Source organism: Triticum aestivum, chromosome 5B (assembly GCF_018294505.1).
Source record: "Triticum aestivum cultivar Chinese Spring chromosome 5B, IWGSC CS RefSeq v2.1, whole genome shotgun sequence".
NCBI classification, from domain to species: domain Eukaryota; kingdom Viridiplantae; phylum Streptophyta; class Magnoliopsida; order Poales; family Poaceae; genus Triticum; species Triticum aestivum.
The window spans coordinates 622,115,184-622,143,145 of record NC_057807.1 but is presented as its reverse complement, the minus strand read 5'-3'; the positions used below and the strand labels follow the sequence as shown (position 1 = coordinate 622,143,145).

The window sequence follows — 27,962 nt, the reverse complement described above, 5'->3', positions numbered from 1 at the left end:
CTGCTGGTCTTCTTCCCAGTCCACGCTCGTACTCCCACGCAAGCGCAGCCGCTCTCTCGCGTATCGACCAGACCAAGGAGCAACCCGCCTGCTTGCTCAATCGCCATGGAGATGGATGCGATGGGGAAGCAGCAGAGGGAGGAGGTGCTCCTCCGCGCCGCCTCCGACGGCAACCTCCGACTCCTCAAGAGTAACCCCGCCTCCTCCTCATGCTCTTCTCTTCTTAGGGTTTGATGATGGTAGTACTGTAGTAGCGTGATTAGTGCCTGACTTGGCTGCATTGCGTGCGTATGCCAAGAGATGGCGCGGGCGATGAGCTCAGGGGGCCAGGGCGAGGCCTCCGTCCTGGCGGCGGTGGAGGACGGCGAAGGGAACCGCGCGCTGCACCTGGCGGCCGGGGAGGGGCGGCTCGAGGTCTGCAGGTACCTCGTCGAGGACCTCCGCCTCGATGTCAATCAACTCAACTTCAAAGGTGACGTCCCCTTCCCTCGCCCCCTTAGCGTCAATTTGCAGCTCTATTAACTTTTATTCTATTTATTTATTTATGTCGATTACTATGGAGTACCATGTGAAATCTGTATTTTAGGCTTCAATTTGGTCTTACATTTACATGTTGTATGCATTTGTAAATTGCAATTAAGTGATAGGTGGAGCTCACATATCTACCATATGCACACCGCCCCATGCTCAGAAAGTCCATGCACCATAGCACACATATCAATTTCTTCAGATATGTTATTCGGGCAAACCGCTATTGGGGAACTGTATCTAACCCCTGTCTGTCGTTGTGCAATTTTGTCAACAGTAAATATGTGTCTGATGGAAATGCATTTGATATTGGTTTGCGAAGTTCTCTTTCCACATTTGGCTCTTTTGTCTATAACTGGCTAGATGCCTTGTCTATAACCTTTTCGTGTTGAGGGTCAGGAAAGGGTTGGTGTGAATTTGTTGAGCTCCTCATGTTTATTTTTCTGGTTGTTGCAGGTGAAACGCCGCTGTTCTGTTCTGCCCATTCTGGGAGAGCTGCTGCTGCAACATATCTTCTTGATCATGGTGCTGATCCATCAGCTGGGAAAGGACGGTCACCTGTCCATGGTGCTGCAGCGCGAGGTATCTCTCTATCTCAATAAGTGTGTTTGGAAATGATACATTTGTCAAATATGTTGGTGCATTTTCTATCAAAGTATGTCAGTTTGATTCTTTTTTTTTAGAAAGCCATGTCACTGGATATAAGCAGCATTAGACTCCGAAAAGCAATTGACCGATCTATAAGAGAAAGAAATGGAGAGGGGTTTTGGGGGGCGTTTTGATTCTCCACTGTCGTGTTGCTATTCTTTTAGGATTCGTTTGGATTTAGGGATATGAAGGCTTGAATCAGAAATGCTTGCGAGAGTTAAATCTAATCCTATATTTGGATGGAGAGAATTGGAAATGAAGAAGGATGGAGATATGGACCTGTGTTCTCAACCCAAGGGGGAGGCTAGGTTATTAGGAGGAAATGGACATGGCTGACCAAAATTATCAAAATATCCTGGCTACCCACATGCTTTTTTTTTTGAATGAGTGCGGGCATTTTGATCTTAGATTTTGATGCTACCTATCCCTATTCCATCACAAACCAAGCAGCGGAATGGCTCAAAATTTTATATCCCACCTATAACCCAGATCCTCATATCTCTCCATAGTCCCTATATCCAAATGCTGCTGCTCTTCTGCACAGTGGCCGCGGCCCAGTGGCACAGCCTGATCTGATGCATAAGATGATCCCTCATAGATTTTCCTAGACGTTTGATAGTTGTCCTGAGCAGGTTCCTAAATTAGTGGATTACATCTGTCAAGCTCTGAACTAATGTACCAATTTAAGCTGGTAACCGGGTGGCAATTAGGGCGATACAAAAGGCTTTATAGGTGAGTAGTCAGAAGAAACAGGTCAGTGCTTTCTTTCTTTTGCGAAAGGTTGGTGCCGAACGGTGGAGCTGATTCGTACATAACTGCTAATTGGTAGACCATAATTCCTGGTGTCCAGTATGTCAGAATATCTCCCAAAACAATGCAACAAATTCTTACCTCTAAACTGCAAGTTGCAAAATTTCATCTTCCTCTTATCCTGCAATTTACCACCAAATGTTTCAAACTTGTAGTTTGCTTTGTAAAATTTGGAAATCTGGTCAGAGTTCCAAACTTCCAGTGAAGTTCAATGAAAAAACTGCTTCTATATTGGTTAATATTATGTGGAACGGCTACCAACATGGCCCTGCAGCTGCGGATTAGCAGGTTTAGCGATCCTACCGGTGGTAGGAGGTGCAGGAGGCACCAAATCATCCTTAGAAATAATTGGATAAACCGTTTTCGTAATGGTTTTGCTAATTCTCGGTCTGTGCGCGATGAGCCTTAGGATTCCTTTTTTGTTTTATCCAGCTATAAAAGTCAATTTTGATTTGTCACCATTAGATGAAATCAATGCCCCGGATCGTCGACAGAGAAGCATTTCTGGGCTGACTAATCCAAATCAGACCCATTTCTTCAAAATAGTTATCAGGTTTCTTTTGATAAGATTAGTCTTAATTTTGCTAATATTTGTTTGGTAGTCTTCTCTCTATTTGAAAAGGCTTGGCTAAGGAATAAAGTAAGCAAGAAACACACTATGTCAGCGTGCAGAACTACAACCCTCACTCTTAGGATCGTGGCAGTTTACTACCATGACACCTCTCTTGGCAAGTGTGATGCTTGATATTTCTGTTTTAGCATATCTTGCCATATGTTTTAATGTGATCTCCATCGAACAAAGCTCCCATATATATGATTTGGATGATGGCCGAAGAAACATTATCGAGCGTGTGTAGAATAACTTAGGTTTGGGATTTTCAAGTTGGATATCCAATGTTTCCAAGGTGTTGATTATAATCTTAGAAGCTCAATATTGATTTTCTATTTCTAAGGTTTAGATAAACAAGTAATGGAAATTTAAATAGTCCCAATCCGACCGCATTTCAAAACCTGGTCCTGGATTTGGTATGTGGTAATCAAAAAGGTTAAAGTCAGCTACATGCTGGAAATTATTCTTGTCTCATTCATTTTTTTGGAACTTCATTTTCCAGGGCATTGTGAAATGTTGGAAATGCTGCTTTCAAGAGGAGCCGATGTGGATATAGATTCTGTACAAGGGACGCCATTGCATGCAGCTCTTCTTTATAGACAAGATGGCACAATGAAGATTTTGTTGGAGCACCATGCCGATGTAAGACATTGTTTCTTGATTCTCTCCTTTGCAATGCAAAAGAAAACTCTGGAATGGGATCTTGTTGCCTCTGATACTTGTGTTCCATCTGAACAAAAGGTTTGTGTCGTATATGAAGCAACAAAAATTTCATCATGAACAGTAATTAGTTATCCTAAAGTGAAACGTGCTCACTTTCCCAGAAGCCAAGTAAATGTTATGTCTAATTTCTGTATAAATATATTTCTGTTTCCTTCAGAAATACTAATATATTTAAACACCACGAGCTGATTTTATTTCTCTATTGGCATATATCTCAAAAGAAATTCTCTATTGGTCCCTCTTTTTGTTGACAAGTGTAAGCGGTTGATTCTTCCACTTTTCACAGCCTAACAAGGTTTTCGCTATTGGTTATACCCCGTTGAGTTGGGCTCTCCGGCCCATGCCTACAGTGTCACTGGAATCTGTCAAGCTACTCATTGAGGTCAGTACTCTTTCTTCGTAATGAGCTTTCTTAAAGTTTACTCTGTAGGCACAGCTTCATTTTCTTTGTGTGTATGTTTTCTGTGGCTGATATCAAGCATTAACTCAAATAAATGATCAAATAACTATTCATTTACACAGGCTGGTGCTGATGTGGATTTTATTGACTTCACTGGTGATAGTTACGTCATGTTGGCAGTGAAGTATGACATACCTGGCACTGGCATCTTGAAGTGCTTACTAGACGCTGGTGCTAACCCCAATATTCCAGATGAAGTGAGTTTTATTTGTTTCCTGTTTTGCTGTTGTCACTTGTCATAATCTACTTTTCATGCATATGTTGTTAGTTAGCTGAACAGTGTTCTCCCGTTTCTCAATGAGGTCAAGTTAGGCTGTAGACACTTGACAGATTAGGGTAATCTTAACCGCACTTCTGACACCAGGAATAGACTTGCATGAGGAGAAACACTGCTCCCTCCAGCTACAAAAAGAGGGCGCACACACTTTCGAGATTTAACTTAGACCATCAATTAGACCAAGTATACATAAGTCATGTAACTTTAAAAACTACACCACCGGGTCATTCTTTCTGATACAAATTTAATGGTATACCTTTTGTGACACATAACCCTCATTTTATTGGTTAAATTTATGGTCAAACTTGAATCTCGAAAAGTCGTTGTCGGCGAGGCCTCTCTTCCCCTACTCGATGGCGGTCGGCACAGTGGTGTTGGGCAACAGCGGTGTGAAAGGCTGCGTGGATGTGGTGGTCTGCGCATGGAGCGCATGGATCTGGGGGTGGTGGCCTGTTGAGGAGCGCGCCTCCTACTCGGCAGCGGGTGGCTGGTGCGGATGCTGAGGTGCGTCACCTCGGTCGCATGGCCGGTGGGTGAGTGTTAGGTGTCGAGCTTGCTCCTAGTGCTTCCCCATTGGCCCTTGGAGCCTAAGGAGATTGTGGCCCCCTCCCTTGCTCCTCATCCTGCCCAGCCGGCCCAGCGGCCTGGGATGCCGGTGACCTCTGGTTGGCCGGATGGCCGGATCTGGTGGTTGATTAGGGCTTGTGAAGCTGGGGGCTCAGTATCAGGGGAATCCCTTGGCCGGCGGCGGCGGCAACGATGCCGGTGATGCTTCGAGCGTTGTTCCCCTTCTTATAGATGTCATTGAGATCCTGCTCCTGCCCTCCACCTCCATGTCCCGTGTAAAAGCCAAAATCTCCTGATAGGGTGGCGCCGGCTTCAACATCATTTTTCTTCTTGAAGGCGCCACCTTAGGGTTGTGGAGTTGTTAGAGGAGGCTTCAGCGTTGGGGGTGGGCCGCCGGGATATCTACATTGAGATTCCTACTCAGTTGCTTGTGGTGGACGTTTGATCTTTGTTGAAGGTGGTGACGATGTATGGGGTGTTGCTTTGCGAGATGAGGTTGTCATGCTTGTCGTCCTCTCCTGGGCAACCTCTCGGGCCAGGTCATGCGTGCTTGGGGTGAGAAACTCTGCCAACTCTGCCTGGCGACGGTGTGGCGTCCTCCATTTGGTGCAGCGTAGACCACGTACGAAGCGAGTGCGTACAGCGGAAAATAACCTGCAAAGGAGAAGAGTTTTTGTCATTAAAAAACAAATCATTTCTACACAACCAAAGTGACCATAATAAGCCACACCCGCCCACCCCTATTACTACCTTCGTCTAGGTGAATAAGTCATTCGCGTAGTTCTAGGTCATTGATTTGAGGAATTAAATATGTGGTATATGTCATGAAAAGTATATCACTAGATTTCTACAAGGATGTAGTTTCTAAATATATATTTTTTGTCACATATAATACATATTTAGATAGTTAAATCGTCATCTAGAACTATGCGAATGACTTACTCACCGAGACGGAGGTAGTAGCGTTTTGAACCTATTTGGAGTACCATCCAATCAATAACCAAAAATAATAACCAAAATATTGACAACACTTGTGGGCGGATACAAATTGGATGCTATTTTGATGATGGACCACGTAAAACGCGCAAACTTGCACCGGAAAAAGAGGTGTTTGATTGTCTCATCTTGAGTACAAAAGCTACACGTCTTTCTTCCTTGCCAATTGCGACGCCGAGCTTGTCTTTCGTTGGCGTAACACCCCTTCGAAGATACCGGATGAAGATTTTAACTTTTACTGGAATGTTGGACTTCCAAATTGTCAGGGCTTAAAGACATTCATTGATTGTTGGTTTTAGGATAGCTAACCAGTCTTGCCACATGGTAAAGACATTTGTGCTGACATATGCAGTATGCAATGCAGCAAGAAGAAGAGAATAGATGATGCCTCTATGCATAACTGAAATCCATTTTTCAGTTGACATGCGAAGAAGAAAAAGGCATGAATCAAATCCGTGGGAGTATAAATGGTCAGGTTGTATTTATAAATCTGAAATCCACTCTGGTCAATTCCTGAAGACACACTGGTTAGGAATGGAGGGAGTACTATTCTGTGAGGAAACCTTCTTGCATCTTGGTTTAAGTATTACAGGTACTGTAAGTACTGAAGCGAAAAGATGTAAACATAGAGAACTTATGGGAGAGCAAAGTTTCCAGTTATCATACCATAGCCTCTCAATTAATTGGAGATACAGACCTTGTAGCAATATTCCCCAATCTCTTCAATCCATGTCACTTAGTGAGGCTTGATACCATCGATTAACCTCCATGTAAAAGCAGATCACCAAAAATCCATCAAAATAATTTCACTCAGACCAGCATGATGATTATGGTATTCACTAGAGCTTCTGGCCACATTCAGAACCCAACTACCTCTCAGTAGATCTATGGATGTTGCATCTCCCTCTTCACGTCCTAACAGAACAGAAACATAAAGGCTCCCGCCAAATCAAAATCTCTATTATAAAGGGTGCAAGTATGAAAAAAATATGCGTCTCTGTTTACTTTACTTGTATCATCAGATTTGATGCTATACCAAAAAAGGCTTTCGCCCCGCTTTATAATAAAGCAAACTGCCAGAGAGCACACATACAAGGACTACTCCACACACACACACACACACCAAAATCTCACAACAAAATACAAAGGTTCTGCTGAGGGCACAGCTCAACAAGCCCAGGAAAAAACAGAAAACAACCGGAGGAGAGAACGCCTAGTCTTGTTCCGGCGGAGGCGGTGGGGGTGGCGGCGACAGACGGATGACCATCGAGCGGAGGTCGGCGATGAAGGCGGAGATGGCGTCGCGGTCCTGAGGGCGGCTAAGCGGCCGCCAAAGCTGCAAGAAACCCGAAAGTTTGAAGAGAGCTTCAGTAGCCCGTCGAAGAGGAGTGCGCTGGATCACAAGCTTATTGCGAATCGTCCAGAGGGTCCAAGTGATGACCCCAATCTCAAGCCACCTAATGTGGTGAGACGTCAAGGGGGAGATCTGGAGTTCGGCAAATAAGTCGGGAAAGTTGGTGTGGCACCAATTTCCACCGACCGCTTCGCGAAAGCAGCTCCAAACGAACTGAGCGGACACGCAGGAGAAGAATATGTGATTCGAGTCTTCGGGGACACCGCAAAGCAGGCAGAGGCCAGTGCCCGGGCCATTCCGCTTGTGAACCTCGACCCCGGACGGGACCCGATCGCGAATTCATTGCCACATGAAGATACGGATCTTCAGAGGCAGGCGGATGGACCACACCGTCGAGAGAGGGAGGGGGGCGAAAGAGGGGGCAATGGCCAGGAAAAGAGACTTGGTGGAGAACTGGCCCGATGGCTCCAGGCGCCAACGCATCTGGTCAGGGCCACCGTCCACCATTGATTCGTGGAGGGCAACACAGTCTAGTAACTCACGCCAAGCGGCGGATTCCGGGGGCCCAAATGGCCTCCGGAAAGCAAGGCGCCCTAAGTCAATAAGGGCCCTCTTGACAAAGATCACAGGATCGACGGAGATGGAGAAGAGGCTGGGAAAGCGCGCCGCGAAGGGGGCGTCTCTGGCCCAGCGATCAAACCAGAACAAAGTTGAAGCCCCGGAGCCGACCGAGATGGAGGTCCCGATGCGGAGAACCGGAAGAAGCTGGACAACCGATTGCCAGAACTGGGATCCACCAGATCTCTGGCAGAAGGCGAGGGGCTGTCCGCGCGGATATTTGTTCCGGATGATGTCGAGCCAGAGGCCACCGTGACCTTGTGAGATGCGCCAAAGCCAACGGGAGAGGAGGGCGATATTCATCCGCTTAGAGCACATAATGCCAAGGCCGCCTTGCTCCCTGGGCTTGCAAATGTCCGGCCAACTGACCATATGATACTTCTGCTTATCGTTGTCGCCCGCCCAGTAGAAACGAGACTGGACCTTGGCGATCTCATGGTGCAGAGTCTCGTGGAGGGTGTAGAAGCTCATGAGGAACAAGAGGAGGCTGGAGAGGTAAGAGTTGATGAGAATAGTCCGGGCCGCCTTAGATAACCACCTCCCCTGCCATGGCTCAATGCGCGTTTGGAGCTTGGCCACGGAAGGGCGCAAGTCCGCGACGGTGAGCCGGGAGTACCCAAGTAGGTCATGGGAAAGGAGCCCAGGCGGCAGTTAAGCCGGTTGGCCATGGCCAAACACTCTGCGGGAAAGTAGCCCATCACCATAACATCACTCTTGTCGAAGTTGATCTTGAGGCCAGACATTTGTTGGAAACAAAGGAGAAGGAACTTGAGGTTGGAGATGTCCGTCTCCGAGTCTTCGAGCCTTAGATGTACCAAGTATGGTGTACAAGTCTATAAGATGTAGTTTTGTATGATTAGTTCTCTCCCATTTATCTTGTGCTTTTAGAAAGATAAAAGTCGAATACACACGAGTGTGAATATCATACATTAAACAGGGTGGGATATATTAAAGAAGGAGAGGGTGGGGAAAGAGCCCTTCCACCATACAAGTTATCTATACATGAGTAAAAACCGATCCACCCCTACCAGTAGTGCAACATCCTACCCTCTCTCATTCACCCACCTGACTAAGCGTCCCAGGAAGCTACCCACACCCCCTTTGAAGAGGCCGACCTGACTCTAGTTCTTGCCTTCTCTCTTGATGGTTCCGATGACTAGCAGTGTAGATGGCGATGCACCGTCTAACACGATCGTGTTGCGGTGCTTCCAAAGTGTCCACATTGTAAGAATTACTAGAACATGAATGCGCGCTTTGCCGCGCCCATTCATCTTAATGCTAAAATAAATAAATATTATCAGAGAAAAATTAAATAGTGGAAATATTTCATAATTTGAACGTTTTTCCTTCATATGTTCAGTGGGGTATCTATGGTAAATACGCTCCAGAATAGTTGTGGATTGCTTCATATGTTGAGTGGAGCATATATGGTAAATACGCTCCAGGCTAGTTGTGGATGAGAAATACAGGAAAGTATGTCCAGCGCTTTCTCTCCTTTTGTTTCTGATTTAGATTTGGTTGATGGTTCTGATTTTTTATTCGTTCATGTGTTCTCTCTAGCGTTCCTTGATTTTCTAATCTTTCACTGGTCTCTGATGATGTCATATGTTCTAATGCTTTTGGGACCATGTCCGTCAGTGTCCAAATCAGGGAATCATCGCTGCAGGCATGTGTAAGGCAAAACTGCACTAATAACATAAAACGTGCGTCTGTTCTACTCCATTCTCTCGGGGTAGGTCGGCAGGATGATTCGTAAGGAACCGTGAGCAGGTGCCGTAGTAGGCCATCGAAGCAGCCGCCACCGAGAGAAGCCTGTGGAGCGGCCCATCCACTGCAGCACCTGCGCGAGGCTTCTAAACTGGGCCTTAAAAGAATTTACTGCATGAGACGGCCCGGTTCACAGGAAGGCTCCGAAAACGATGTGCAGAGTAGCAGCCCGGTTACGTTAGCCAGCTCGGCTCGTGAGAATTGACCCGGCGAGGGAGACCCAAGTGGGCGCTCCGGGGCAGATGTTAAATCTGATCGTTCGTGCATGGGATCGGACGGTTCACGAAGTCTAATCGCTGAGAGGGCTCTTAGGTGGCTCAGTTATACTGTTTCTTAATAATAGCTCTAGCGTCCTCGCTATGGTGTCCGCTTCCGCTTATGTCCATGCACCAAACATTTAGCTTGTCGTTGATCCCCGGTACCCACTCTGGCATGCCAAGCGCTTAGCGTACCGTGACCCAAACTTCTCATGCAAAAACATAGTCCAGAAGGATGTGGTTAATCGTTTCGTCGTGCTGAGCGCAGAACAGGCAGCAATATTGGTGCGGTAGGCCCCAGCGAGCGAGCCTATCTGAAGTCCAACATCTATTCCGCAGTGCAAGCCAGGTGAAGAATCTGCACTGCAAGGGTGCTCTTGACTTCCACGTGAAATCAACAATCAGGACAACCTCCTTGCCTCCAAACTTGGCCGCATAGGCTGATCTCGTCGAGAATTTGCCGTCCTTCTCCCATGCCCAAAAGGTATAGTCTGTGATGTTGCTATCAAGGTTGATCTTATCCACCCTTGCCCAAAGTAGGAAGTAGTCCTGGAGCATCCTCGCATTCAGATCTGCCCAATATTGATAGCTCCCCCATTGACCACCGCATCATGGACCGTTCGTGTCCTCCTCACATGGTTCGACACTCTGTCATACAAAAGAGGGGTGATCTCCTAAGTGATGTTCCTCTGTAGCCACCTATCGTCCCAGAACAGAGCCAACCTTCTGTCCCCAATCTCTATCCTCGTAGCCGCCCTGAAGATAGCTAGCAAGGTCTTCGGCACATTGATATGTAATTCATGCCACGATATATCAGGATCTGACCGTTGAGCCATGGCCACCTAGCTTGCATTTTCACATTCAGCCACCCAAGGTTTGGGATTCAAAGTCCTCCGGTCTACTTGGGGTGTGCAAACACTATCCCAAGCCACCACACATCCCCCTTCGTTGGCCTCAGCTTTGGCACACACTAAAAACTCTACATATCTTGATCATAGCCGCCAAACTATTTGGGGGTATATCCAAGGCCATCATGGCGTGGATTGGTATCTCGCACCGAGCACAGACTGAACCAAGAGAAGCCGACCACTCGTCGGCAGCGACACCACCCTCCAAGTTGGCAAGCAGGCTGCCAGCCGATCCACCAAGCTTATAAATTGTGTCGTGTTTTGCTTTCTGGTTGTCAATGGTAAGCCCAAGTACTTGCACGAGAAAGATCCTGTAGGGCGTGCTAACCGTCATCATGTCGTCCTTTGTACAACAGATTGACATGGCCGCTCTTTTTAGCAAGTTTACCCGTAGGCCCGAGGCCTCCCCAAACATGTCCAGCATCCTAGCACATGCCCGCAACTCGTCCTCAATTGGATTCATGGAAATCATGACATCGTCGGCGAATATCGACATCCTTTGCTTCATTCCGGTTCTAGCTAGTGGGGATAGGATGCCATGAGTTGTTGTCTGTTGCTACCTCGAAAAGCCTCTGGAGTGGCTCCATGATCAGAATAAAAAAACATTGGGGATAGGGGATTCCCTTGTCGAAGACCCCGACAGTTGAAGATTGGCCTCCTTGGTACACCGTTGACTAGGATCTGTGTTGAAGTATTACCAAGCAGTCCACATATCCACGACATCCACTTCGATCTGAATCCCATCCTCATAACCTCAAGCAGGAAAGGCCATTGAACGGAGTCAAAAACTTTTGTAATATCAAGCTTAAGCATGACCGCAGGTGTTTTTAGCGCGTGCAGGCGGCACGCCGTGTATTACACGAGCATGAAGTTGTGCAGGAATCTTCCCTTCACAAAGGCACTTTGATGCACTCCCACTAGTTTTGGGAGATCATCCACAAGTCTATCCAAGAGAACCTTGTCAAAGATTCTAATTGCGCCATGGATGAGACTGACCGGATGGAAATCCCACAACTCCATCGCTCTGTCCATCTTAGGTAGCAATGTGATGAGCCTTGTCAATAGTCGGCAGTTCGCGCATGTCTCCATGGTAGAACACCTTGAAAGCTTTCAATAGATCTGCCTTGATTATGTGCCAACAGGAGGAATAAAAGCGGCCGGTAAATCCATCCGGTCCCGGAGCTTTGTCCGGAGGCATTGCCTTGATCACCCTCTCCACCTCATCTTTCACAAATGGTAGCTCCAAGTGTATGTGGTCCCTGCGTTGGATATTTAGCTTCTCTAAATCCAGGGTCAACTCCTAGTCCGGCGCCTGCCCAAATAGGTTATCATAGTACTCGTCTACAGTGGTTGCAATCTGCTCTTGCCCCATCAAGATCTCCCCATTATTATGCAGGGTTGTAATGAAGTTCTTTCTGTGGCGCTGGCGGGCGTGTAGATGAAAAAACCCGTTGTTGGTGTCCCCTTCCCTCAGGTACAGGAGTCTTGAATGCTGCCTCGCAATCGACCTTTCCAAGGAGCATAGCCTTAGCAGTTCCGCTTTAAGATCTTGCGCAAGTTGAACTCACCAGGTGACAACGCCCTAATATCTCCAGCCTTGTTCAGGCACAGGATAATTTCCAGGGCAATCAACATTTGCAATTTATTGTTTCCAATCCACTGGTCACTCCAACTTTGCAATTTTTGGCCGTTTCCCTTTGTTTTTTGTCCAGCAACACAAAAGGGTTTCCCTCTGATGGAACCGAGTTCCACGTGTTCGCCACTGTGTCGAAGAACCCCTTCGCCTTCATCCAGAAAGCCTCGAATTTGAAGTGTTTTTCCAATCGCGGATCAACATTGAGATCCACCAACAGGGGAGAGTGATCCGAGATTGTTGACCCCAACGCCGTTAGGAAACAGGATGTGTGCGTCTCCTCCCACGAGTTCATAAAGAACACGTGGTCAATCTTCTCCAGCATCGGTCTCTCAAGTTTGTTAGACCAAGTGTATTTTCTCCTGTTTAGATGCACCTCCTTTAGCTCAAGCGCATTGAGCTTGGACCATATCCGAGCCGTCATGCACTGGTTAATAGAGTTGTTGCTCTTGTCTCCGGGGTTGACAAGCAATTTGAAATCCCCCACAAGCATCCCCAGCCTTTCCAACAGATCCCTGACATCCACCAATTCTTGCAAGAATTCTATTTTTTCGCATCAAGTTGTGGACCGATTTGCTCCTCTGATTCTGGTGTACGAGCGCTGAGGACGCTGCTTCTTTTGTTTGACTTACTCTGGATTCATCGATCGATTGTGGGGATTGAAAAGAGAGAGAGAGAGAGAGAGAGAGAAGGTTAAAAAAATGGGACAGAGAGCACCATGTCTTCGACCTCATTGGGCTATGTCGCCATTCCACGCTGCCCGGTGATATTTGATGGGGCTAACTATGCTGAGTTTGTTGCTTTTATGTGCATTCACATGCGTGGCCTTCGTCTCTGGAGAGTCCTTTCCGGCGAGGTTCCTTGTCCTCAGTGCCCAGTTCCTCCTGTGGATCCTATCCCATCGCCGCCTCCACCGGCTCTTGCCGCAAATGCTTCTAATGATAGGGCTGCAGCCCGAGTTGCTACTTGATGCGGTTGCTGCTTATGACCAGCAGGTCGTGGTTTATTCGGATGCTCTTTCCGTTTATCGTGATGATCTGGCTGCTTACACTCAGTGGTGTGATGATGATGCTCGTGCAGCGGTTGTCCTCACTGCCAGTGTTCTACCACAGTTTCCTTCTGAGTTTATGGGAACGGTGTTTGAGATGTGGACTTGTCTTCGTCAGCGCTATCAACCCTCTGGTGATGCTCTCTACTTGTCTGTGGTACGTCAGGAGCATGCTCTTCAGCAGAGAGACTCCACTATTGACGAGTTCTACACTGAGTTCTGCTATCTGGCGCCAGCTTGACTCCTTTCGCACTACTGTTTGTGTCACTTGCGCGTGTTGCCAGACTGTGAGGTCCGACTTGGTGTTTCAGCGTGTTTATGAGTTTCTGTCGCGGCTCCGTGGGGAGTTTGTGCCTCGGCATGCTCAATTGTTTGCTCGTGGCCGTGTTCCTATTTCTGAGATGCTTTCTAAGCTTCGTGTTGAGGAGACTCGCCTCCGTGGTGCTGGGTTGCTTCAGGTTCCCTTTGTGCTTGCTGCTCGAGCTGCTCCACCAATGCTTTCTCGCTCCAGTGCTCCGCCGCTGCTACCCACTCCTGGCAGCTGAGTGTCGTTCTCATGAGGGTCGCTTTCGTCCTCGTACTCATTGCAGCTATTGCAACAAGGATGGTCACCCCGAGTCTGAGTGCTTCCAGAAGAAACGTGATGTGTAATTGGGAGCGCAATTCTTCTTCTGGGACTCGTGGTTCTTCCTCGACGTCGTCTACTATCTCCCTCACCGAGCAGGATATTGTGAAGCTTAAGCGTCTACTTGCTGCTTCAGGTTCTTCAACAGGTATTGCAGGCTCTGTGACTGGCGCTTTTAGTGCTGAGCGACCACCGTTTACTCAGTCAGGTACATCCCCATGGGTTCTGGATTCTGGAGCTTCACTTCTTATGTCTCGTGATTCTTCTATCTTGTCCTCTCTTAGATCTCTTGATTTTCCTATTAATGTTCTTACTGCTGATGGTACTCCTCTCCCTGTTGCTAGTCAAGGCACTCTTTCCACTCCTTCCTTTTATGTTCCAGATGTTTCTTATGTTCCTCGCCTTACCATGAACCTATTTTCCGCAAGTCAGCTTATTGATTCTGGTTGTCGTGTCATTCTTGACGTTGATTCTTGCACTATTCAGGATCGTCACACGAAGGCTTGGTTGGGGCTGGCCCTCACCGCCATGATTCTTAGGGGCTTTGGGAGTTAGATTGGCTCCATGTTCCTTCCGTTGCCACCACACTTGCCAGTCCATCTGCCTTCGTTGCTTCAGTTACCAGCTCCTTCTAGCAATGGAATCATCGACTTGGTCACCTTTGTGGTTCTCTACTATCGTCTTTAGTTCGTCGTGGTCTTCTGAGGCCTGTCTCAGGAGATGTCTCTTTACAGTGTCAAAGATGTAGGCTTGGTAAACAGGTCCACTTACCATATCCTACCAGCGAGTCAGTGTCTCAACGACCTTTTGATTTGGTACATTCCGATGTGTGGGGTCCGGCACCCTTCGCTTCCAAAGGGGGTCATCAATATTATATTATTTTTATAGATGATTTCTCTCGTTACACTTGGCTTTACTTTATGTCCTCTCATAGTGAGGTTCTCTCTATTTATAAGTGTTCTGCTGCCATGGTTCACACTTAGTTCTCTACACCTATTCGTGTGTTTCGTGCTGATTCTACCGGCGAGTATATCTCCAAAATGCTACGTGGTTTTCTTGCTGAGCAGGGTACTATTACTCAGTTCTCTTGTCCTGGTGCTCACACTCAAAATGGCGTGGCTGAGCGGAAACATCGTCACCTTCTTGAGACAGCTCGTGCAACCCTCATTTTTGGGCCGAGGCTGTCTCCACTGCCACTTACATCATAAACATTCAACCCTCATCTGGTCTGCAGGGGGTATTCCTCTAGAACGTCTTTCTAATCGTTCTCCTGATTATTCGATGCTTCGGCTTTTTGGTTATGTTTGTTATGTTCTCCTTGCCCCCGAGAACGCACCAAACGGACTGCTCAGTCTGTCGAGTGTGTTTTTCTAGGCTACAGTGATGAGCGTAAGGGTTATCGGTGTTGGGATCCGGTTGGTCGTCGAATGCATATTTCTCGGGACGTGACTTTTGATGAGTCTCATCCATTCTACCCACGATCATCTTCCTCAACCTTTTTTGTAGAGGATATCTCCTTTCTGACATTTCCTGATACACCTCTCTCTGTGCCTCGTATTCCTACTCCTTCTCAACCTACTATTACAGATCTGACGCTGTCATCTCCTACAGTTTCCTCTCCTCCTTGCTACATGACTCCCCACCTTCATCACCGATGTCATCCCCACCTTCATCACCTCCGTTGGTTTCTTCTCGTCCCACTTCTCCTTTTCATTATACTCGACGTCCACGTGTTGTGGATGAATCTACTGACGTGCCATATACTGCTGGTGCACTGTCTTTCTCGTCCCAGCCTACTTATGGTCTTCGGCCTCGACCTTGCCCTCAACACGACCGCTATTCTCCTAGTCAATATGGTCTTTCGGCTATTATTGAGCCTATCTCTTATCGCGATGCTTTTGTTCATCCTGAATGGCAGCTTGCGATGGCAGAGATTGCTGCCCTTGAGCGCACTGGCACGTGGGATCTGGTTTCTCTTCCTTCCCATGTTCGTCCGATCACTTGTAAGTGGGTCTATAAGATTAAGACTCACTCCGACGGTTCTCTTGAGCGTTATAAAGTTTGTCTTGTGGCTCGTGACTTTCAGCAGGAGCATGGTCGTGATTACGAAGAGACTTTTGCTCGTGTGGCCCATATGACCACTGTCCGCACACTTCTTGTCGTGGCTCTGTTCGCCATTGGTCTGTGTCTCAACTTGATGTTAAGAATGCCTTTCTTAATGGTGAGTTGCGTGAGGAGGTTTATATGCAGCCACCACCTGGGTATTCAGTTCCTGATGGCATGGTTTGCCATCTTCGTCGCTCTCTCTATGGCCTTAAGCAAGCCCCCCGCGCTTGGTTTGAGCGTTTTGCCTCTGCGGTCACTGCAGCTGTTTTTCACCCAGTGCTCATGATCCAGCGTTGTTTGTTCACCTTTCTGCTCGTGGTCACACTCTTCTTATATATGTTGATGATATGATCATCACTGGCGACGATTCTGAGTATTGCCTTTGTCAAGGCCCGTCTTAGTGAGCAGTTCTTTATGTCTGATCTTGGTCCTCTTCGTTACTTTCTTGGGACTGAGGTTTCCTCCACCTCTGATGGCTTTTTTATTTCCCAAGAAAAAGTATGTCTAGGATCTTCTTACTCGTGCGGCTCTTAGTGACGAGCGCACTGCTGAGACTCCTATGGAGCTCAATGTTCACCTTCGTGCTTCTGATGGTGAGCCTTTGTCTGATCCGACACGTTATCGTGATCTTGTTGGGAGTCTTGCGTATCTTGTTGTCACTTGTGTTAGTTTGTTTTTGCTCCCACTTCAATTCACTATAGTCACCTTCTTCGTGTTCTATGACATCTTCGTGGCACGATCTCTCATCTTCTCTTTTTTCCCCGTTCCAGCTCATTATAGCTCCAGGCCTATTCAGATGCTCCGTGGGCTAGTGATCCTATGGATCGCTGTTCACTTTCCGCCTACTGTGTTTTTCTTGGTGGTTCTCTTTGGAAGATGAAGAAACAGACTATAGTTTCCCGTTCAAGTGCAGAGGCTGAATTGCGAGCTATGGCTCTCCTGACGGCAGACGTGACTTGGTTACGATGGTTACTGGAGGATTTTGGTGTTTATGTTAGTGCACCTATCACCCTTTAGTCAGACAGTACAGGTGCTATCAGTATTGCGCGGGATCCCGTGAAGCATGAGCTTACCAAGCATATTGGTGTCGATGCTTCTTATGTTATTGCTCTTCAGTATGTGCCTTCGGAGTTACAGCTAGCAGACTTCTTCACGAAGGCCCAGACTAGAGCGCAACATGGATTTCACCTCTCCAAACTCAGTATTGTGAATTCACCATGAGTTTGAGGGGGGTGTTAGAGTTATATTAGTGATGTCCTTTGGTCTTTTACGTTATAGTCTCTTGGCATCCTCTTGTACTCATATATATGTTGGCTTTGGCCTCCCAATAATATTAAGTTGTTCTTCTCTCAACAGATAGATAGCGAGTATTCTATACTAGGGGTGGTCTGGCCTTCGAGCGTTGTAGCTGGCTCTCAGCGTTGTACCCTGCCTTCTTGGCCTTTCTTAATCTATGTTTCTGATGCATTTACCTTGAAAAAAAGGTACCTGCTGATCCTCCCTGACCCAGAGTTGATGAAGAGGGTTCGGGACAGCTTCTTCCTTGCTTTTTTTGTCCTTGGTGACAATGAATTTTTCTAGTTCCATCGGCATAGCCGAAGAACCCTGCTTCGGTCAGCTGCGGTGTGATCTCTGCACGCCAAAGGATGTAGTTTGTTTTGATGAGTGTCACACCCTGATCTGGATCGAGGGGCGTCTAGAGTAGGCGAGAAGGGGATCGGGAGAAGTAGGTGAGGAAAGCTTGAGGAAGGGGTGAGCTAGCGAGAGAGAGAGAGGTGAGGAATTCAGATACTTTTCCAACAGCCTATCGATTACATCGGCCCTCGAGGGCTTAAGTACCCAACTCGCATGGCCCTTGGCCACTCACACGCTTACAGGTGGACCACACACACACACCTACACTTGGCGTCGCCAACTGGCAGTCACACGGTGGTGCTGCACATTGTCGTTGTAACATTCTCCCCTTCTTGAGAATGAGCTCCCTCCATGGGGTTGTCGTTCCAAATCGTGGCCTGCGGGTAGGGCCGACAAAGCACTTCATAGTCTTCCCAAGTAGTCGATGGGGGTACAATGTCCCAGGCCACTTGTAGCTGGATCACAGGTGCATCGCCTCGCTTCATCATCCTTCTGTCCAAAATCTCCACTGGCATTGTCTCTACTGTCGACAAATCTGTAGTAACAGGCAGTTCAGAGAACATCGGGCTGTAGTTGGGTGTGAAGGGTTTCAGCTGCGAGACACACGGGGTGGATGTGACTGTCCTGAGGCAGATCCAACTTGTATGCAGAAGGGCCAATCTTGGCAATGACAGAAATGGGCCCAAAGAACTTGAACGCAAGCTTGGGGCAAGGGCGGCTGGCCACTGATTTCTGTACATACGGCTGGAGCTTAAGTAGAACTTGATTACCCACCTGAAGGACGCGCTCAGTCCGATTCAGGTCTGCAAATTTCTTGTATTTGGTTTGTGCTCGTGCCAACTGCGCCCTAAGGTTGTCCTTGTGCAGTGCCCAGTCCCACTGTTCACCGTCCAACAGGGTTGGCTGGGAGCCCGACCAGGTAGCCATGCTCCCCTCGTTTGCTTCGACAACATACAGAGCTTTGAACGGAGAGCAACCCAGAGAGGAATGGAATGAGGAGTTGTACCAGAACTCGGCCAAGGGCAGCCAGCGACGCCATTGCCGTGGAGTGTCGTGAACGGCGCAGCGCAAGTACATCTCCATGCACTGGTTCACGCGCTCGCTCTGTCCATCAGTCTGGGGGTGATAGGCGGTGGAGTAGAGCAGTTTAGTGCTCGCGCAAGAGCACGCTGGTGAACACCTTGTCATGGTCGGGGACAATGGAGGCGGGGATGCCGTGGAGCTTGATGACGTTGTCCCAAAACACCCAGGCCACATGCATCGTCGTGAACGGGTGTCGCAATGTCACAAAGTGTGCGAACTTGGTGAAGCGATCAACCACCACCTTGATTGCATCATAACCTTCTGATTTGGGCAGACCCTCAACAAAATCCATAGTCAGGTCTTGCCACGGCGTTGTGGGAATGGGCAGTGGTGCCATTTTGCCCGCGGGCTTGCGCAGTTCATGCTTGGCTTGCTGGCAAACCTGGCATTACCGCACGTAGTCGTCGACGTCATGCTTCATGCCCTTCCACTCAAACAACTTCTTGACGCGGTGGTACGTGGTCGTGGCGCCGGAGTGACCACCCACTGCGTTGTTGTGCATTGTGCTGATCGTCTTGGTGCGAAGCGCCATGTTAGCGCCAATCCAAGCCGGCCATGGCAACGGATGACCCCGAGGTACAGCTCGTACTCCTCATTGTCTGGGCTGTGCAGAGCGAGTTGTTGCAGCCGCTCCTAAGCATCTGAATAGTTGCATAAGAGTTGGCCACCTCCTGGATCCATGCGGGTTGGCAGAGTGACAGAGCATTGGCGCTGAAAGGCTGCCCACGCGGGAGAGCGCGTCGGCGGCGCCGATGTCGATGCCGCGCTTGTACTGGAATTTGAACTGCAGGTCGACGAGCTTTGACTTGGCGCGACGCTGGACATCGGTCACCAACTGCTGATCGCCTAGTGTACACATGCTCTTGTGGTTAGTGACGATTGTAAACGGCCCATGTTGCAGGTAGGAGCGCCATTTGTCCACCGCCATCATCACAACCAGGAATTCTTTCTCGTAAGTAGACAGCTTCTGGTTCTTCACTCCCGGTGCCTTGTTGTAGTAGGAAATGGGGTGGCCTTCCTGAACGAGCACCGCGCCGATGCCCGTATCGCAAGCGTCTGTCTCAATGGAAAAGGGCTTGTCGAAGTCGGGGAGGGCGAGCACTGGCGTGGTCACCATTGCCTTCTTGAGCGTGTCAAACACTAGCTGCGCTGACTCGGGCCATTCGAAGCCTTTCTTGGTGAGCTGTTGCGTGAGTGGCTTGGTGATGATCCCGTAGTGGGGCACGAACTTGTGGTAGTAGCCGGTGAGCCCCAGAAAGCCGCGGAGCTCCGTGGCGTTGGTCGGCGTGGGCCACTACACCATGGCGTCCGTCTTCTCGGAGTCAATCGTGATGCCCTGCTTGGAGATGACGTGGCCGAGGTAGTCGATGTGATCTTGCGCGAATGAGCACTTCGACATCTTGGCGTAGAGCTGGTGTTCGTGGAGCAGGTTCAAGACGAGGCGGAGGTGCTCGATGTGCTCTTCCATGGTCTCGCTGAAAACCTGAATGTCGTCAAGGAATATGATGACAAACTTACATGTGTACTTGGCGAAGATTGCGTTCATCAAACACTGGAAGGTTGCGGGATCATTTGTCAATCCGAACGGCATGATGCGGAACTGAAAATGTCCGTGATGAGTTTTGAACGCCGTCTTGTGCTCGTCCTCCTCGCGCATGCGAATCTGATGGTAGCTGGCGCGCAGATCCAGCTTGAAGAAGTATGCCGCGCCTGCTAGCTTGTCGAGGAGCTCGTCGACGATCGGCAAGGGAAACTTGTTCTTCACCGTTATGTCGTTGAGGCGCCTGTAGTCCACACAGAACCACCAGGTGCAATCCTTTTTCTTCACCAGTAATACTGGCGCTGCGTATGGGCTGACCGAGTGAGTGATCACGCCGGCGTCGGGCATCTCTTTCACTTGCCTCTCGATTTCGTCCTTCTAGAGGGATGAATAGCGGTACGGGCGCGCATTTGTAGGCTGGGCCCCTTCCTCCAGGGTGACCGTGTGGTCGTACTGTCGGTGTGGAGGGAGGCCGGTGGGCGTGGCGAAGACGTCGGCGAACTCGTCCAGGAGATCACTGATCGGTGTCTGGGACGACTTGCGTGACTTGGGCACATGGGGGGGGCTGCATTTCCACCATGGCAATTGCCCAGATGTCGTTGCCGACGATGAGCTTGCACAATTTAGTCGGTTGTACCGCGGAGAGAGTGGTCGTCGTCTTGGGTCGAACACCTTGCAGGGTGACCATCTCGCCGTCGTGGAGGAAGGAGATGAACTTGTCCTGCCAGTGGCACGTCATGGGGCTGTGCTTGGCAAGCCAGTCCATGCCGAGGATGCCATTGTACGCTCCGGTGTCGAGCTCATACATGGGCGTGGAGAACGTGTGCCCTTGCATCCACCACTTGAGCTCGGGAACTTGACGCGAACAGGCGTGAACAGGTGAGACGATCCCCATTGGCCACCCGCACGTCCAGTGCGGCGATCTCCTGCATGGTGGCGCCGAATCGTTCCACGAAGGACTTGTTGACGAAACTATGGGTGCTCCCAGAGTCCAGCAGTAGCAGCATGACCTGGTTGCCAACCAGTGCCTGGAGACGGATGGTGCTGGGCGCCTCGAAGCCGTCCAGCGCGTGCGCTGAGATGGTGCAGCACTTTGGTGGAGGAACTGCTGGTTCAGGGGCGTCGAGCAGGTCGGGTGCGTGCACGGTGTCGTCGGTGAGCACTTCCCTGTACGCGCCCACCTGGATCGTGAGCAGCTGCGCTTGCTGATTGCATCGGTGCTCACGGCTGTATCGATCGCCGCACTTGAAGCAGAGCCCATTGGCGCAGCGAAATTCCTTGAGTTGGCGTTCGCGAGCGTAGTCGTCGGGCTATTGTCGTAGCGCAACACCAAGACGCGCTAGGGAACTGGAGGTGGTCGGCCTTGCGGTGGTGGTCGTGGTCGCGCTCGTGGCGTGTTCAGTTCTTCCTCCTGGATCCGTGCGAGGATCGAGGCTCGCGTGATGCTAGGTGCTTGGAGGCGTACCGCCGCGCGCAGCTCATCCTTGAGGCCCAAGAGGAACTGTGTAATGAAGAACTTGGTGGAGAGCGAGGGATCAAACGCCAGTAGGTGGTACATGTGGCTGTCAAACGCCTGACGGTACTCGCTGACGGTGCCGCTCTGTCGGAGTTGGAGCAGTTTGTGCATCTCGAGTTCGAACTTGTCGACCCCGAATTCTTCGATTATTGTTGTGCAGAAGGCGTCCCAACCCAGGCCACCATGTGTTTGTCGAAATGCTTGCAGCCAGTGGGCGGCCTGGCCCTCGATATACAGCGTCGCCGTGGTCACCCAGCTGGATGGAGGCACGCGGTAGAGGTCGAAGTAGGTGCGGCAGCGATCCAGCCAGAGGTAGGGGGCGGTACCGTCGAAACACGGGAAGTCGTGCTTGGGCGGCTTGATGTAGTTGTCGTGGTGATGCGTCTCAATCGGCTGCTGGAGTGGCGCTTGAAGCAGGGGTGGTCGCTGATCTGCGAGGCGCAAGGTGGCGCTCCTTGTTGCTGTTGTTGGTGCACTGGGGGTGGACGTAGAGGTGGCAGCGGCGGCAGTGGTGGTGGTGACGGGTTGATGACGGTGGCAGATCCCGATCCGCGCGGTGACGGCGACATCTCAAGCACCTTGCGCGTCTCGTCGACATCGGCTTGGGTGAGATCCACCTGTTTGGGGAGGGCGCGCAGATCTTGAGAGACCTGCGCGTTGAAGGCGACTTGAGCTTCGAGCCGCTTGTCGTTGTCGAGCTTCTGCTCGTCGAGGCGGGAGACGATGGTCTCCATGAGAGACTTGAGATTGCTGGTGTTGTCGTCCATGGCGGACAGCAACTGGCGCGTCTGGACGGAAGGCTTGGACGGCGCCGTTGCTCCTCTCGGAACGATCTAACCCCGCCGGGGATTTTGGGTGACTTGCCGGAGCAGATCGCACCAGCGGCGGTGGATGTTACAGATCAAGGCCAAGAGGGTTGTGGAGCAGCGGAGAAAATATTTTGGGGCAGGGTTCGGTGGCTCGGATTACCAATTGTCACGCCCCGATCTGGATCGAGGGGCGTCTAGAGTAGGCGAGAAGGGGATCGGGAGAAGTAGGTGAGGAAAGCTTGAGGAAGGGGGTGAGCTAGTGAGAGAGAGAGGTGAGGAATTCAGATACTTTTCCAACAGCCTGTCGATTACATCGGCCCTCGAGGGCTTAAGTACTCAACTCGCACGGCCCTTGGCCACTCACACGCTTACAGGTGGACCACACACACACACCTACACTTGGCGTTGCCAACTGGCAGTCACACGGTGCTGCTGCACACTGTCGTTGTGACAATGAGCTTCTCCGTCACCTGACTATGGAGGCCGGATAGAGGGGAGATGGAGGAGGAAGACATGGTGCACGATCTTGGTGATGGGGATGATGTGGTTAAACTAGATGAGATGGAAGAGGGAGGCTCTGATTACCATGTGAAGATTGCTTGAAGCGTCTTACCTTGTTGGAGGGGACGCGTACATCTTATATAGGCAGGGGCTTCTCCCTGGAAATGCATACAGAGTTTGTTGAGATTATAACATGGAGTACAAAAGAAGTTCAAAAGATTAGTCTACGGTTTAGATAGGATAAGTGCAAAGCCTAACAACTACAACTACCTACAATATACGCCCTGTATCTCATGCTGAAGTCCACTGGAAGCCCTGTCATGTACACACAATATTGTTGTTTAACAACAAATACTGGTGCTTCACTTGTTATTCATGATAAAAGTACAGCTATATTGGTTAATAGGAATAGATCAAAGTGTATCGCAAACCTGAAAACTTGGGGGTATTCGGGACTGAAATCCATCACTACCTAGAGGTTTCTCCTGGCACCGACGCCCCCGTGCATCGGTGATTTGGGGGATACTATCAATGCATCAGATGCTTATAAGAGAATCGTACCATGTGTCCCATCAAGGACCCCTTTGTGCACCTAACTTCAACTCTGTGGCCAGGAGGATGGACGATGAAATTGCGTGTTTATAGTGGTAGAAATGATTTTGAAACATTGTAAATTTGGATCTTCTGCGTTGTAAATTGCCTTTCTTAATGCAAAGTAGAGCACCTGCTAGTTTCTCAAAAAAAAAAGCAGGGTATGTCATGTAAATGTTGAGTTTTACGCCTGCAGATCAAACATATTGAATAGATTGATTTGGATACAAAAAGCTCCCTCTGTAAACAAATATAAGACTGTTTAGATCACTGTATTATCCTTTTTGATTGAAGGGGTGCCTTCTAATCTCCACCTTTAATCTACATCGAAATCCATAAACTTTTCTGGGGGGTGTACCGAAGCAAAGTTCGTAAATGTTTCTTGTCTACTAAATTATGATTTGGAAAAAAAATCTCCAGGTTCTTCATAGCCTGGTCTAAAGAAACATAAAATCCAACATCTTCAAAGATTTCTGCCCTTTTCATGTATATTTTGGTGTTCGTATCATCTTGTTCCTATTCTTTTTGAAAAGTTTATGCAATACAACATATTAGTTGAAGCTTTCGGTTACTGTACTTTAACGTAACCTTTGTTTACAAATTTCATGGAAGGATGAACGTGGTTGTTCCATTATTTGCCCTTGCATAGTGATTCTCTTGAAGTCATCCAGCCATTTGGTTGAGATGTTAGGCTGTGATTCCTAATTATTAATGATGGAAATCTTCCAACTACTTTTTGTATCTATGTTTGGTATTTATTCTTGCAGTGTGGTACGACACCAATTGAACTTGCTGCCTCTAAAGGCCGTAAGGACATGGTTGAAATGTTATTCCCTTTAACCTCTCCTATTTCAACGCTGCCGGAGTGGAGCATTGATGGAATCATTTCTCATGTGAAACACTTTGGTTTGAAGCCAATGGTATGTTTTTAGTTCTATGCTCACTTTCCCGTATGTTATTTATCATCAGCCTGTAGTTCTCTTGTTTGGTAGTTCTGCCTATCTTTGGAGTAGAATTAGTTTTAATTCACGATTGTTGTAACCTCCATTGTGCAAGCAAAACATTTCATGCAAATTTTACTTTTGGTGCATCACATCACTATGAGCGAACTTCTAGTCTTTGGGTATTGACTGTATGATGAACTATTAATGTGCTAGCTAGACTTAACAAGTTAACTTTTCTGATATTGTGCCAATCCCTGCAGCCTCAGACAGCAGGCTTTATTATGAACTTATGATACACCCTGCAACACTGCAGTATAACACATTTTTGTAGTTTTATACACTAAGTAGGTGATATAGGCTGAGACTTACAAATTTGTACATGTTTTACACATATTTGTTCTAACTGCAACTTTTTTGTGATCAGGATAAGCAAGAGCGTGCAAAGAAATTAACTGAACTGAAACAGAAAGCTTCAGAGGCTTTTAAGAGTGGGCAGTATTATATAGCAGCACTGCTGTATAGTAGTGTAAGTCACTAGGGCCCATTTTTATTGCCTGAAGAAGCGACAGGTGTTTTCTATATTTGCAAACTGTTAATCTCAGTCCACGCTATAATTTTGTTCACACGAAAAATCGGTTCCATATTCTGGTTAGATGCTCCGTCTACAGTACTCCCTCTATCCACGATTTCGTATTTAAAAGGAGTTTTCAATTGTATAATTTTATAGCATACATCTCATAAATTATTGACCTTCTTCATGGTCAAAGTAAATATCGAAATACATATTAGGCCCTATATATATGGATGGAGGGAGTACAAGGCATGCACAATCTATGCCAGCCATACCGCTCTCTTATTAATTATGAGGTAGTTGAGCAGTTTGTATTCAAAGGGCTGAGGTAACACAATACTGTTGTACAAAAGTTCTTGGAGTACTCTGTTTTAGGTGTTGCTAAAAGATGCATGTGATTGATGTACGTATTGTAGGCAATGGCATTTGGCCCTAGTCCAGATGATTTTGCAACCATATTGGCAAATAGGAGTCTCTGCTCGTTGCGCGCTATGAACGGAAGAACTGCTCTCGCTGATGCTAGTAGTTGCAGAATGCTCCGACCTCTTTGGCCAAAAGCCTGCTATCGAGAAGGGGCAGCTTTTATGTTATTGAAGGTAAAAAATAAGACGGTAGCTTTCTTCAAGCATTCGTGATCATGATCATAGAGCTGATCATCCTCTGTTTTGTACTTGTAGGACTACGAGAAAGCATGCAAGGCTTTTGCCGATGATGGCTTGAAGCTTGACCCTACAAACAGTCATCTTGCAAATGCTTTAAGGTAACTGGTCCCCGTTTTCATAAGTTAAAGTGAAAGGATAAATGATATCTTATACTCCATCTGTTCCTAAATATAAGTCTTTTTAGACATTCCAATATAGACTACATACGGAGCAAAATGAGTGAATCTACACTCTAAAACACGTCTATTTTCATCCGTATGTAGTCCATATAGAAATTTCTAAAAAGACTTATATTTAGGAACTGAGGGAGTAGACAGTTTTGTGCATGGAAGATGGTCTCCATCTCTAGAGGAATATATTGCATTACATGGATTCAAGTCTGTTGGGTTCTTTTCTTGAGTCGGAGCGATTTACTAATAGTGGAAAGAGCACCTAGTGTTGATCTGTGTGTTATCAGGGTTGATCTTCAGGGTAAGGAGTTGTACACAGATTTCTGACAATGCTCATGTTCAAAATATTTTGGTCGCAGGGAAGCCCAAGAGGCAGCGAAGAATGCTCGTTGCCCTGGAAAGTAACTGACGCGCCCGTCTTACAATGCAGAATCTGTGGCTTTGTTTTGCTGCTAGCGCCTTTTATCTAGTCTGAAAACTTCTAGAGTGCAGATTCTCCCTGGAACGGTTTGATCCGGAACAAGTATCTGCGTGGCCAGCCACTTGCCTTCTGTCTGCGATCTGGTGGCTCGCAGTTCTGGCAGTCGGTCGTCCAGCTTCTCCCGGTCCTCTGCATCGGGACTTCCATCTCGGTGGGGTCCAGTTCGACGACATTGTTCTGGTTTGACAGATGGGCTGGAGACTCCCCTTTTGCCGCGCGCTTTCCCGATCTCTTCTCCATTGCAGTTGAACCCCTGATCTCGTTTGAGAGGGCCCTTATTGATCTAGGGCGCCTTGCTTTCCGGAGGCCTTTCGGCCCTCCGGAATCCACCGCTTGGCGTGAGTTACTGGACTGTGTAGCACTTCACAAGCCGGTGGTGGACGATGGCCCGGACCTGGTGAGATGGCGGCTTGAACCTTCGGGCCAATTCTCCACCAAATCCCTTTACCAGGCCATCGCACCTTCCGTCGCCCCTCCCCCCCGTCGACAGTGTGGTCCGTCCACCTACCCCTGAAAATTCGAATCTTTTCATGTGGCAATGGATTCGCAGGCGACTCCCGTCGGGCGTTGAGGTGCGTAAGCGCAATGGCCCGGGCTCCGACATTTGCCCGCTCTGCTACGTCCCCGAAGACTCGAATCACATCTTCTTCTCCTGCGTGACCGCTCAATTCGTTTGGAGCTGCTTCCGTGAGGTGGTGGGTGGATCTTGGTGTCACACCAACTTCCCCGACCTGTATGACGAGCTCCAGTCCTCCCCTTTGACTTCTCGCCACATTAGATGGCTTGAGATTGGAGTCATCGCTTGGACCCTCTGGACGATCCGTAATAAGCTTGTGATCTAGCGTGTTCCTCTTCGACGGGCTACTGACGCTATCTTCAAACTGTCTGGTTTCTTGCAGCTCTGGCGGCCTCTTAGCCGCCCCCAGGACCGTGATGCCATCTCTGCCTTCATCGCTGACCTCCGCTCGATGGCCGCCCGCCTGTCTCCATCTCCACCGTCGGAACCCGACTAGTCGCTCCTTGGCTCTTCGGGTCTATCCCTTTTGTGTTTTGGGCTTGTTGAGTTGTGCCCTTAGCAAAATCTCCGTACTTGTTTGTGTGACTTGGGTGTGTGCGTTTGAACTGGTATTTGTATGTGTGCTCTGTGGCGATTTGCTTTATTTATAAAGCGGGGCGAAAGCCTTTTTCGGTAGAATACCCTGGTATTTTAAGACTTATGTGGTACCATCGTTTGTAAATATAACTGGATGCACTCGCTGATCGTAGTATCTTGATTCCAGTTCAAGTGTCAGACAAACTTTATCGTCACAAAGCTTGTTATATCTTTGGTTGTTGGATCATGGAATTCAGTACTGAGGTTTCTGGTTGAACTTGGCATTGCGACCGTGGCAGCCATTCCGAGGTTGGTCTGGTCCCGTGCAGACTGGGATTGGCCCTGGCCGGTTGCAAATGGCATGAAGGGCGTGGTGGTCGTACGCATTGTCGGGTCCCTGAGTAGCGCGGGAGTCTACAATTAGTTGGAGG

At 48.6% G+C, this 27,962-nt stretch overlaps 1 protein-coding gene across 2 annotated transcripts; it reads left to right on the top strand.

Annotated features, from left to right (window-relative positions):
• Positions 1-27,723, top strand: LOC123113699 (ankyrin repeat domain-containing protein 65). Of its 2 annotated transcripts, none has more exons than XM_044535003.1 (11): positions 1-190; positions 299-472; positions 985-1,110; positions 3,099-3,238; positions 3,606-3,701; positions 3,842-3,976; positions 24,378-24,530; positions 24,979-25,080; positions 25,542-25,721; positions 25,803-25,885; positions 27,338-27,723. In XM_044535003.1, exons 1-11 carry the CDS (start codon positions 106-108, stop codon positions 27,603-27,605), a joined length of 1,542 nt encoding a protein of 513 aa, XP_044390938.1. In that variant the 5' UTR covers positions 1-105; the 3' UTR covers positions 27,606-27,723. The 2 variants fall into 2 exon arrangements, with proteins under 2 accessions (XP_044390938.1, XP_044390939.1); XM_044535004.1 differs by lacking the exon at positions 27,338-27,723 and adding an exon at positions 26,317-26,914.
• The last annotated feature ends 239 nt before the right edge of the window (positions 27,724-27,962 follow it).

Excerpts from the sequence above, each read along its gene's own strand:
- LOC123113699 (XM_044535003.1), top strand. The coding sequence starts at position 106 with ATGGAGATGGATGCGATGGGGAAGCAGCAGAGGGAGGAGGTGCTCCTC. Across the intron at positions 25,722-25,802 it reads CAGCTTTTATGTTATTGAAG|GACTACGAGAAAGCATGCAA; the intron begins GTAAAAAATAAG and ends TTGTACTTGTAG. Across the intron at positions 25,886-27,337 it reads CATCTTGCAAATGCTTTAAG|CTCTGGCGGCCTCTTAGCCG; the intron begins GTAACTGGTCCC and ends GGTTTCTTGCAG.